Source organism: Podarcis vaucheri, assembly GCF_965113315.1.
Source record: "Podarcis vaucheri genome assembly, chromosome: 15".
In the NCBI taxonomy this organism is placed as follows: Eukaryota; Metazoa; Chordata; class Lepidosauria; order Squamata; family Lacertidae; genus Podarcis; species Podarcis vaucheri.
The window spans coordinates 46,549,489-46,562,808 of NC_138753.1; the positions used below are offsets into that span (position 1 = coordinate 46,549,489).

The following is a 13,320-nucleotide window of genomic DNA, read 5'->3' on the forward strand; positions in this document are numbered from 1 at the left end:
TAATAATAATAATAATAATTTATTATTTATACCCCGCCCATCTGGCTGCGTTTCCCCCAGCCACTCTGGGCAGCTCCCAATCAAGTGTTTAAAAACAATACAGCATTAAATATTTAAAACTTCTCTAAACAGGGCTGCCTTCAGAGGTCTTTAAAAAATAGGATAGCTGCTTATTTCCTTGACATCTGATGGGAGGGCGTTCCACAGGGCGAGCGCCACTACTGAGAAGGCCCTCTGTCTGGTTCCCCGTAACCTCAATTTTCGCAATGAGGGAACCACCAGAAGGCCCTTAGTGCTGGATCTCTGTCTGGGCTGAACGATGGGAGTGGAGATGCTCCTTCAGGTATACAGGACCGAGGCCATTTAGGGCTTTAAAGGTCAGCACCAACACTTTGAATTGTGCTCGGAAATGTACTGGGAGCCAATGCAGATCTCTCAGAATTGGTGTTATATGGTCCCGGCGGCCACTCCGAGTCACTAGTCTAGCTGCTGCATTATGGATTAATTGCAGTTTCTTTGTCACCTTCAAAGGTAGTCCCACATAGAGCACATTGCAGTAGTCCAAGTGGGAGATAACTAGAGCATGGACCACTGTGGCGAGACAGTCCGCAGGCAGGTAGGGTCTCAGCCTGCGTACCAGATGGAGCTGATAGACAGCTGCTCTGGACACAGAATAAACCTGCGCCTCCATGGACAGCTGTGAGTCCAAAATGACTCCCAGGCTGCGCACCTGGTCCTTCAGGGACACAGTTACCACATTCAGGACCAGGGAGACCCCCACACCCGCCCGCCTCCTGTCCCCCAAGAACAGTACTTCTGTCTTGTCAGGATTCAACCTCAATTTGTGAGCCGCCATCCATCCTCCAACCACCTCCAACCACTCACACAGGACCTTCACCGCCTTCACTGGTTCCAATTTGAAAGAGGTAGAGCTGGGCATCATCCGCATATTGATGAACACCCAGCCCAAACCCCCTGATGATCTCTCCCAACATTCATGTAGATGTTAAAAAGCATGGGAGAGAGGACAGTACCCTGAAGCACCCCACAACTGAGAGCCAAGGGGTCTGAACACTCATCCCCCAACACCACTTTCTGAACACAGCCCAGGAGAAAGGAGCGGAACCACTGTATAACAGTGCCCCTAGCTCCCAACTCCTCAAGACTGTCCAGAAAGATACCATATTCAATTGGATCAAAGGCCGCTGAGAGATCCAGCAGGACCAGGAAACAGATTTCACTTCTGTCCCTGGCCGGCTGAAGTTCATTGACCAGCACGACCAACGCAGTTTCAGTACCATGATGGGACCTGAATCCCGATTGGAAGGGATCCAAATGGTCCGCATCCTCCAGGCGTGCTTGGAGTTGTTCAGCAACCACCTGCTCAATCACCTTGCCCAAGAATGGTAGATTTGAGACTGGACGATAGTTGACCATGTTGGCTGGATCTAAAGTGTTTTTTTTAAGAAGCGGTTTAATGACCGCCTCTTTCAGCGGGTCTGGGAAGGCTCCCTCGCAGAGGGAAGCATTCACCACCCCGCAGATCCCATTGCCCAGCTCTTCCAGACTTGCTTTTATGAGCCAGGATGGGCAAGGATCAAGGAGACAGGAAAAGCAAACCACTGCAAAGGGAGACAACATTGTGGTGAAAACAACCTTCCCTCCATTCCCTGACACTGTGTGATCATAGAATCATAGAACCATATTGTTGGAAGGGACCCCAAGGGTCATCTAGTCCAACCCCCTGCAATGCAGGGATCTCATCTAAAGCATCCATGACAGAGGGCCATTCACCCTCTGCTTAGAAACCCCCAATGAGAGAGAGCCCACAACCTCTCAAGGGGATCTGGGCCTCACTTATGGGAAGCACTGCAGTAAAGATCTCTGCCTCCATCATTGTGATAGGCAGTTTGCTACTAGTATTTATGAATGCTGTACCTCTTCACTTAGCACTGCCAGCAAATTTGAGAAGCATCCCCTCTTTCTTTTCCTTAGCTTGCTAGCTGACAAAGACAAAGTACAGCATCCTAGGGGATCTTCATTAGTTACCTCTTCAACCCAACCCTATGAGACTTTCCCCAGAGGGCAGTCAGTGATTCTTTTTGCAATGCCAACATAAATATCACTTTGTTGTTTTCTTCACAGAACATTTTTGCCCAATGACTTTTTGGTTTATACATACAACCAAGGAGGCTTTGTCCACCCCAATTCCCCACATATTCAGGTAAAGGTTCTTAATTGTGTTTGGATGTCATTTCAGACATGGCTTGATTGATTTTAAGTGTTTGTACACCACTTGTCAGATATACAAAAGCAGTGTACAAAATTTTGAGGCAATACAATTTTGTTATGGGTGTGTGGGGTACCATGGCTCTCCTAAATTCCTGCATGCCAGATTCAGCCCCCCCCCCGCGCAAAAAAGCAGTGTAAAATACAGGCTAACCCTGATTTTTCCTGATGGAGAATTCCCTGGCAGAGAAGTCAGAAAGAGTGATAAGCAGCAAAGCAGAGGCTATGCCAGCTGCAGGGGGAGGGGGTAGTTAGCAAAAACAATGCCACAGTTGGGTAGAAGAAATTTCAGAATTTCCTTGGGCCTAAAGTAAGCAAACAGAAAGAAAGTGTTGGTTTTGCAAACTTGAAGGTGGCGGGGAGTGGGGCAGGGGGTGGGAGATGCTAAAACATGAAGTGAGCGTGGAGGAAAATCCTCTCCAGTCTGGAAGCGGCAAGCAGAAGGCAGATATGCAGAGTTATGGCTGAGGTCTCTTTAAAATCTGACACACAAGAGATCCTCTTGGGGTGTAATGCTGGGATTCCCACCCATCTAGAATCAGATTGTATGTATGTGTAAATAAACCATATATCATAAAGACACCCCATTCTCCACTGTGCCTCATTCCCAAAAGGAAAGTGTGCCTGCAACCCCTGGAATATCACACTGCTCATGGAGATTGGGGTGGGGTGTAACAATACAGATTTAACTTCACTACAGAAGAAGATTGTGGGGAAAGGGCATTTTGAGATCAGATAAACCCTTCAGTCTGAACATTGCAAAAAGCCTGGGGGAAAGTAAAAAAATAAAATGCATATGACATTTGTAAGAGGTGATGGGGAAGCTTCTCTGGTGAGCAATTTCCAAAGGAGGGCTTTCACAGCAGAACACCCCCACCCCCCAGTTACCTCCCGCACCTTGCCTCAAGTTCTCAACAGTCAGGTATGTTCATGCAGGAAGAGGCAGCCCTTGAAGTAACTTGGTTCCAAGCTACTTATTTGTAAAAATAAAATAAAATATTATTTATTTAAATAAATGTATGAACCAAATAATCATAACAAACCCTCCTAAGTGGCATGCATAAGATCTTGTTCTTCCTCAAAATGATTGCCTGGTGGGTCGCAACAAAATTTATTTTATTTTATTTTATTTTACTTTATTTATTTTATTTTATTTTTATTTTTATTTTTATTTTTATTTTTATTTTTATTTATTTTATTTTTATTTATTTTATTTTATTTTTATTTATTTTATTTTTATTTATTTTATTTTATTTTTATTTATTATTATATTATATTATATTATATTAATTTCTATACTACTTTATAGTTTTAAGAAAAATCTCAAAGTGGTTTAAAGGTACCCCCCCGCCGCCCGTACGGGCCAGTCGTGACCAACTCTAGGGTTGTGCGCTCATCTCGCTCAAGAGGCCAGGAGCCGGTGCTGTTCGAAGACACTTCCGGGTCACGTGGCCAGCGTGACGAAGTTGCATCTGGCAAGCCAGCACCAGCGCAGCACACGGAAACGCCGTTTACCTTCCCGCTATAAAGCGGTCCCTATTTATCTACTTGCACTTAAGGGTGCTTCTGAACTGCTAGGTGGGCAGGAGCTGGGACCGAACGACGGGAACTCACCCCGTCGCGGGGATTTGAACCGCCGACCATACGATCAGCAAGTCCTAGGCACTGAGGTTTTACCCACAGCGCCACCCGCGTCCCAAAGTGGTTTACAACATATTAAATCAATAAAACATAAATAAAACAATCTGAAGAAAGTCAAATATAGAGTATAAATACAGTCAAAGCAACGTAACAGAAAGCTAAAATGTTATCTTAAAGATTTCAAAATAAAACATTACAAAGGAGGTCAACTACAGAATACATATTTAACAAAGTAGGGCTAGGTGAGTGTGGGCCCTGCCCCCTAGGCCAGGTAGAAAGGGCTTTCATAGAATCATAGAGTTGGAATAGACCACAGGGGCCATCGAGTCCAACCCCCTGCCAAGCAGGAAACACCATCAGAGCACTCCTGACATATGGTTGTCAAGCCTCTGCTTAAAGACCTCCAAAAAAGGAGACTCCACCACACTCCTTGGCAGCAAATTCCACTGTCGAACAGCTCTTACTGTCAGGAAGTTCTTCCTAATGTTTAGGTGGAATCTTCTTTCTTGTAGTTTGGATCCATTGCTCCGTGTCCGCTTCTCTGGAGCAGCAGAAAACAACCTTTCTCCCTCCTCTATATGACATCCTTTTATATATTGGAACATGGCTATCATATCACCCCTTAACCTCCTCTTCTCCAGGCTAAACATGCCCAGCTCCCTTAGCCGTTCCTCATAAGGCATCGTTTCCAGGCCTTTGACCATTTTGGTTGCCCTCCTCTGGACACGTTCCAGTTTGTCAGTGTCCTTCTTGAATTGTGGTGCCCAGAACTGGACACAGTACTCCAGGTGAGGTCTGACCAGAGCAGAATACAGTGGCACTATTACTTCCCTTGATCTAGATGCTATACTCCTATTGATGCAGCCCAGAATTGCATTGGCTTTTTTAGCTGCCGCATCACACTGTTGGCTCATGTCAAGTTTGTGGTCAACCAAGACTCCTAGATCCTTTTCACATGTACTGCTCTCAAGCCAGGTGTCACCCATCTTGTATTTGTGCCTCTCATTTTTTTTGCCCAAGTGCAATACTTTACATTTCTCCCTGTTAAAATTCATCTTGTTTATTTTTGCCCAGTTCTCTAATCTGTCAAGGTCGTTTTGAAGTGTGATCCTGTCCTCTGGGGTGTTAGCCACCCCTCCCAGTTTGGTGTCATCTGCAAATTTGAGCAGGATGCCCTTGAGTCCATCATCCAAGTTGTTGATAAAGATGTTGAATAAGACCGGGCCCAAGACAGAACCCTGTGGCACCCCACTAGTCACTCTTCTCCAGGATGAAGAGGAACCATTGATGAGCACCCTTTGGGTTCGGTCAGTCAGCCAGTTACAAATCCACTGAGTGGTAGCATAGTCAAGACCGCATTTTACCAGCTTCTTTACAAGAATATCATGGGGCACCTTGTCAAATGCCTTGCTGAAATCAAGGTAGGCTACATCCACTGCGTTCCCTTCATCTACCAGGCTTGTAATTCTGTCAAAAAACGAGATCAGGTTAGTCTGACATGACTTATTTTTCAGAAATCCATGCTGACTATTGGTGATCACAGCATTCCTTTCTAGGTGCTCACAGACTGTTTGCTTAATGATCTGTTCCAGAATCTTCCCTGGTATTGATGTCAGACTGACTGGGCGATAATTATTTGGGTCCTCTCTTTCCCCCTTTTTGAAAATAGGGACAACATTTGCCCTCCTCCAGTCTGCCGGGACTTCGCCTGTTCTCCAGGAATTCTCAAAGATGACTGCCAGTGGTTCTGAGATCACATCTGCCAGTTCTTTTAATACTCTTGGATGCAGTTCATCTGGCCCTGGAGACTTGAATACATCTAAACTAGCCAAGTATTCTTGTACTATCTCCTTAGTTATTCTGGGCTGTGTTTCCTCTGCTGAATCATTTGCTGCAAATTCTTCAGGTCGGGCATTGTTTTCTTTATTGGAGAAGACTGAGGCAAAGAAGGCATTGAGGAGTTCAGCCCTTTCTGTGTCCCCTGTTTGCATTTCACCATCTTCTCTGAGTGACCCCACTGTTTCTTTGTTCTTCCTTTTGCTACGGACATACCCATAAAAGCCTTTTTTATTGCTTTTAACCTCTCTAGCAAGCTTGAGTTCATTCTGTGCTTTAGCTTTTCTGACTTTGTGTCTACATGTGCTGGCTGTTTGTTTGAATTCCTCTTTGGTGGTTTCCCCCCTTTTCCATTTTTTGTACACATCCTTTTTTAATCTTAACTCAGTTAAAAGCTCTTTAGATAGCCACCCTGGCTTCTTTAGGCACCTTCCATGTTTCCGTCTCATTGGTATTGCCTGAAGTTGTGCTTTTACTATCTCCCTCTTAACAAACTCCTAGCCATCATGAACTGCCTTTCCTTTTCGTATTACTTTGTAGGGAGCGGCCTTCACACTCACAGCCAGGCAATATTCCTCCAGCTTCATGAGGAGCCTCATGTTAAGCAGCACAAAATAGTCATAGAAATATTAAAGCATCTAAAATTCATAATTCAGTTTTGTATATAACATCACGATGTCTGCCCTGGTCCTGAAAGCTAACCATTGTTGGTGCTCAGGAGCAAAAGTGTTCCACAACCAGGGGCAGGGAGGTGGGGTTTCCGTTGAGAAAGCCTCATTAAAAGTTTTGGTAGCTCAGCTGCATATGGCAATGGTACCACCAAAAGGACCTGCCAGGCAGATCTCAGATCCTGGGCGGGATGGTACAAGGAGAGGTTCTCCATCAGGTAACTTGGCTTGAGGCTTTATGTGTCAAAACAAGCACCTTGAATTAGGTCTGAAAACTTATGGAGGGCTAGGAAGCTATGCTGGTGAAAAGCGTTCTTCTGTATGTCCAGGCCCAGTTAGTAACCTAGTTGCTCTGTTATGTATTTGCTTCACTTTTTGGACCATCTTTCAAAGCAGACCCACATATCATGCACTGGAATAGGTCCTAAGGGGGCCATCCAGAGTTCTGGAGTACATTGTCAGCAATATACTGATGGCACACAGCTCTGCTTCTCCTTTACATCTGCAGATGAGGCAGTGGAAGTGCTGGGCTGTTGTCTTGCCTGTGTAATGGACTGGATGAGGGCCAACAAACCGAAGCTCAATCCAGATAGGACGGAGGCACCTTTAGTGGGTGGTTCCCTAGAGCAGATGGCTGGGAGGTTGTCTGCTCTCGATAGGGTTACACTTGCTCTGAAGGAGTTGGTACACGCTTGGGGGTGCTTCTAGATCATTGCTGCCACTTAAGGCTCAAGTGGCCTCGGTTGCATTGAGTGCCCAGCTGCGCCCCTATCTGGACAGGCATAGCCTAACTTCTGCAAACTATGCTCTGGTAACCTTTAGCTTAGATTATTGCAACCCATTATATGTGGGGTTGCTTCTGAAGACGATTCAGAATCTTCACCTGGTGCAGAATTCAGCAGGTAAAGGTAAAGTAAAGGGACACAGGTGGTGCTGTGGTCTAAATCACTGAGCCTCTTGGGTTTGCTGATCGGAAGTTTGGCAGTTCAAATCCCCACAACAGGGTGAACTCCCACTGCTCTGACACAGCTCCTGGCAACCTAGCAGTTCGAAAGCACACCAGTGCAAGTAGATACATACAGTAGGTACCATTGCGGCAGGACAATAAATGGCATTTCTGTGCGCTCTGGCTTCTGTCGCGGTGTTTCCATTGTGCCAGTAGCAGTTTAGTCATGCTGGCAACGTGACCTGGAAAGAAGAAGAAGAGAAGAGTTTGGATTTGATATCCCGCCTTTCACTCCCCTTCAGGAGTCTCAAAGCGGCTAACATTCTCCTTTCCCTTCCTCCCCCACAACAAACACTCTGTGAGGTGAGTGGGGCTGAGAGACTTCACAGAAGTGTGACTGGCCCAAGGTCACCCAGCAGCTGCATGTGGAGGAGCGGAGACGCGAACCCGGTTACCCAGATTACGAGACTACCGCTCTTAACCACTACACCATACTGGCTCAATTTGAGATTGCTGTCTGCAGACAAATGCCAGCTCCCTCAGCCTGAAACAAGATGAGTGGCACACCCCATAGTCGCCATCCAAGGACCTTTGCCTTTACCTAGAGGGCAGCAACATGAGAATGGCTGGGGTAGCTCCCTGCTTATGGAATGCTCTCCCAAAGGGGCTCACCTGGCAGCTTTGTTACATATCTTTAGCTGCCAGGCAAGAACATATTCCTCTCCTCCCAGGCCTTTGGCTGATTAAACAATCTATGGCCTTTTAAATGGTGGGTGGTGGTTATTGTTTTTGTATGTTACTATCTATTGTTTGTTACTATCTATTGTTACTGTACTATCTATTTTTGTGTTTTTACATTGACAACTGCCCTGTGATCCTCAGATGAATGGGAGTGTACACATGTTATAGATAATAATAATTCACATGAACAGCACAAATAACAGCACAAATAACTTAGAAAGTTCTCTCTTTCTAAGACAAGCTGTCACTGGCACATTGACATGAACGGATAGAAGATGGTTAGAAGCACAATTCTGGGGGGACTGAAACTGTGGGGCAGGAGGGTGAGGGTTAAAAACTGCATGTAAGGCTAGTTAATAGAGAATTTCAATTGTGTAAATGCTGTATCAATTGCTTTTTTCTAATTTTAAAAAATAACTTTAGCGCGAATGCTTCTATCAAGGATATATACAAGGGTTCCCAAACTCTGTTGCAATACTCAGCACCTGTTATGGGCTCAGGTAAGAGATTTCAACAGCCTATCAATTATCTGTCTCTGGCATAATCCAGGCACCAGATGTTTCACAAAAGTACATGCAGTATATGTCCTGTCTCCCATCCCCATCATTGTGCTTCACATTCCTGACTTTGTTGAGTGGAAGTTCACAGCAGCCCAAGATATTTACTCTTCTCTGAGCAGTGGAAAGTTCCCAGGTGTGGGGCCTACCCAGTTTTGGTCTCCTTTGGAAGGAAATCACTGTAGACTTACTTGGTTTTGTAATATTTGAGCTTATTTACAAACATGCAGGCTGAGCATAAGCATAAGTGGAGGCCCTGCTTAAGCATTCCAGCAGACAGCCAAATATCCCTGTCCCTGTATGAGGTATCCAGAGGAGATGGCCAGCACCCTAAGATACTGTGCGCCCAAACACAGGACTAGCAAACTCCAGCGATTGGCAGTCCTTATGCCAGCCATTTGCTTCTCTATAATGTCTTCTTGGAATGATTTAGGGCTTATCCACACTTATCTTTCCTCTGCTCTTTCCTGACACAGCTCACAATTTAAAGCTCTGTGTCTGAGCACCTGTTTTTAGCTTTGGAGCATTCCCTGTGAAAACACACTCTTTAAAGCTCAACTGGAGCAAATGTCAGTCAGTGGAAAACCCAAATGGATGTTTGCACTGATTCATCTTTAACAAGTGTCCCCCCCCCCCGGCAAATGCTTGGGGTGGACGGGAAACTGCTCTGACATGGAGCGTTAAAGCAGTGGACCCTGCCTGAAAGAGTGGGACCAAAGATAAGTGTGACTAAGCCCTTAGTTTTCAAAGGAAGAGCATCATCAAAGGGCAGCCAAGGGAAAAGGGTGGAGCAGGATGTGTTCAAGGGACTGAGAGTGTTCAAGGTGAGACAAAAGTCATGGGCAGGATTTACTGGGACATGAGCACCGAGAAGTGGAGGTGAGGTGCAAGATAAGGGATGGGAGCTTGTTTGGGAGCGATCAGAAAGCCACTGTGTGTGAGGTGGGGTATCATGTGCTCAGAGCATAAAGGGAGTAATGAAAAACATTCTTAGCATCCCACAGCGGGTTTGAGGTTAATTAAGCTCACTTTTCCTGTACAGTGAGTGGTACCTCAGGTTAAGTACTTAATTCGTTCCAGAGGTCCGTTCTTAACCTGAAACTGTTCTTAACTTGAAGCACCACTTTAGCTAATGGGGCTTCCAGCTGCCTCTGCCTCCGGAGCATGATTTCTGTTCTCATCCTAAAGCAAAGTTCTTAACCTGAGGTAATATTTCTGGATTAAGGGAGTCTGTAACCTGAAGCGTATGTAACCTGAAGCATATGTAACCCAAAGTACCACTGTAGTCTCCTTGAACCTTGGCTAGTTGTTGTTGTTTAGTCGTTTAGTCGTGTCCGACTCTTCGTGACCCCATGGACCAGAGCACGCCAGGCACTTCTGTCCTCCACTGCCTCCCGCAGTTTGATCAAACTCATGCTAGTAGCTTCAAGAACACCATCCAACCATCTCATTCTCTGTCGTCCCCTTCTCCTTGTGCCCTCCATCTTTCCCAACATCAGGGTCTTTTCCAGGGAGTCCTCTCTTCTCATGAGGTGGCCAAAGTATTGGAGCCTCAGCTTCACGATCTGTCCTTCCAGTGAGCACTCAGGGCTGATTTCCTTCAGAATGGAGAGGTTTGATCTTCTTGCAGTCCATGGGACTCTCAAGAGTCTCCTCCAGCACCATAATTCAAAAGCATCAATTCTTCGGCGATCAGCCTTCTTTATGGTCCAGCTCTCACTTCCATACATCACTACTGGGAAAACCATGGCTTTTACTATACGGACCTTTGTTGGCAAGGTGATGTCTCTGCTTTTTAAGATGTTGTCTAGGTTTGCCATCGCCTTTCTCCCAAGGAGCAGGCGTCTTTTAATTTCGTAACTGCTGTCACCATCTGCAGTGATCATGGAGCCCAAGAAAGTAAAATCTCTCACTGCCTCCATTTCTTCCCCATCTATTTGCCAGGAGGTGATGGGCCCAGTGGCCATGATCTTCGTTTTTTTGATGTTGAGCTTCAGACCATATTTTGCGCTCTCCTCTTTCACCCTCATTAAAAGGTTCTTTAATTCCTCTTCACTTTCTGCCATCAAGGTTGTGTCATCTGCATATCTGAGGTTGTTGATATTTCTTCCGGCAATCTTAATTCCGGCTTGGGATTCATCCAGCCCAGCCTTTCGCATGATGAATTCTGCATATAAGTTAAATAAGCAGGGAGACAATATACAGCCTTGCCGTACTCCTTTCCCAATTTGGAACCAATCAGTTGTTCCATATCCAGTTCTAACTGTAGCTTCTTGTCCCACATAGAGATTTCGCAGGAGACAGATGAGGTGATCAGGCACTCCCATTTCTTTAAGAACTTGCCATAGTTTGCTGTGGTCAACACAGTCAAAGGCTTTTGCATAGTCAATGAAGCAGAAGTAGATGTCTTTCTGGAACTCTCTGGCTTTCTCCATAATCCAGCGCATGTTTGCAATTTGGTCTCTGGTTCCTCTGCCTCTTCTAAATCCAGCTTGCACTTCTGGGAGTTCTCGGTCCGCATACTGCTTGAGCCTTCCTTGTAGAATTTTAAGCATAACCTTGCTAGCATGTGAAATGAGTGAAATTGTGCGGTAGTTGGAGCATTCTTTGGCACTGCCTTTCTTTGGGATTGGGATGTAGACTGATCTTCTCCAATCCTCTGGCCACTGCTGAGTTTTCCAAACTTGCTGGCATATTGAGTGTAGCACCTTAACAGCATCATCTTTTAAAATTTTAAACAGTTCAGCTGGAATACCATCACTTCCACTGGCCTTGTTATTTGCAGTGCTTTCTAAGGCCCATTTGACTTCACTCTCCAGGATGTCTGGCTCAAGGTCAGCAACCACACTACCTGGGGTGTACGAGACATCCATATCTTTCTGGTATAATTCCTCTGTGTATTCTTGCCACCTCTTCTTGATGTCTTCTGCTTCAGTTAGATCTTTACCACTTTTGTCCTTTATTATGGTAATCTTTGTACGAAATGTTCCTTTCATATTTCCGATTTTCTTGAACAGATCTCTGGTTCTTCCCATTCTGTTGCTTTCCTCTATTTCTTTGCATTGCTCGTTTAAGAAGGCCTTCTTGTCTCTCCTTGCTGTTCTTTGGAAATCTGCATTCAATTTCCTGTATCTTTCACTATCTCCCTCGCATTTTGCTTGCCTTCTCTCCTCCGCTATTTGTAAGGCCTCGTTGGACAGCCACTTTGCTTTCTTGCATTTCTTTTTCATTGGGATGGTTTTAGTTGCTGCCTCCTGTATAATGTTGCGAGCCTCCATCCATAGTTCTTCAGGCTATGTACTTTCTATTTTTTCCAGAGGGCTGTTGCAGTTTGAGAATGTCAGCTATGGAATTGAGCATTTGAAATCCTCAGCTAATTTTGAGCACCTGATTTATCAGATAAACAACAAAAACCTCCAGAGTCCACTTAGGAGAGAAGATTTGCCATCTACAGAAAGGCAACTGGGGAGTGAGGGCATGCCTTATAAGCTGCTCTCAGATACTGTGGTAAGTGCTAAAAGGTTTCTTTCATTCTTAAACTGGCCTTTAGGAGTAATTACCATCAATAAACATTTTTTATTTGGAGTCCTCCCTGAGAACTCAGATTAGTAGGCTTACAATACAGATGCAATGCACAGCTTTTGAAGTGATTTTTCCCCAGTGGGGCAGCTTGATGCAGGCTTGGTCCTAGTAATCTGCTGCTAACGTTAAGCCATTTTGCATCATAAAAGCTCCGGGACCAAAATACAAAAATGATTACTAAATGTGATTTATTTTGTCTTTCCTCAGCCACTGTCAGATGTCACTAAAGTACACAGATACATAGAAATATATATCGTTTTGGATAAGGATTTGGTAAGTTACTGACCACCTGAAACACATCTTCTTAAACTGCAAGGGCAATTCATTGAACAAGCATAGTGTTGTGCATGTGGGAATGTTCAGAGAGGCAAGAGAGGATATATTGTTTAATGATATCCTTCCTAACTTGTGTTAGCAAGTTCTATATCTAAGCAGAGTTTCAACATTCCCTTTTCAAACGCACAACTTGTTGCAGGCTAGTTTTAGCCTCTAAATATATAGGATTCCTGGTAAGATCCCTTCTTTCTTTCTTTTTTCCAAAAAAAATATTCATTTTATAACACAAATAAACAGCACAAACAGAAAAAAACAAACAAACAATACAAACAAATTCTTGTCTTATCCTTAATTTTTCTAAACATTGTTAGGTGAGCTTCCCCAAGTCCTTCCTATCTGATTTTCATTTTACCTCATCTTTAGCAGTTTATATATATCATAATTTTTAACCACTTTTAAAAATCACACTTACTTTTAGCATAAAAATCTTCACATTTTATCCCTTACATATAATACTGTTTTAAAATACACTATCTTGTACGACGAAAGGGTTCTTCGGTTTTTGCGTTGCTTCACTAGACAAATTTCCCTATGGGCTTGCTTCGCAAGATGAAAATGTCTTGCGAGTTTGTTCGCTTTTTTCTTAAAGCCGCTTGAAGAGGTGCAGTTGCGACGGACCGTGCTTCGCAAGACGAAAAACATCGCAAGACGAAAAGACTCGCGGAATGAATTAATTTCTCTTGGTTCATGTGGGAACCAATGACACTGCAAGCAATAGCCTCCA

The 13,320-nt window shown here is 44.5% G+C and overlaps 1 protein-coding gene across 8 annotated transcripts in view; it reads left to right on the plus strand.

Annotated features, from left to right (window-relative positions):
- LOC309519430 (disintegrin and metalloproteinase domain-containing protein 2-like) overlaps nt 1-13,320 on the plus strand; it is an 88,727-nt gene that overhangs the window by 13,265 nt on the left and 62,142 nt on the right. For 7 of the 8 annotated variants that reach the window (XM_082200392.1, XM_082200396.1, XM_082200398.1 and 4 more), the window contains exons 4-7: nt 2,146-2,224; nt 8,545-8,621; nt 11,996-12,185; nt 12,468-12,533. In XM_082200392.1, coding sequence (XP_082056518.1) covers nt 2,146-2,224; nt 8,545-8,621; nt 11,996-12,185; nt 12,468-12,533 — 412 coding nt within the window. The remainder of the gene's footprint in view (nt 1-2,145; nt 2,225-8,544; nt 8,622-11,995; nt 12,186-12,467; nt 12,534-13,320) is intronic. The other variant, XM_082200397.1, reaches the window with a different exon arrangement.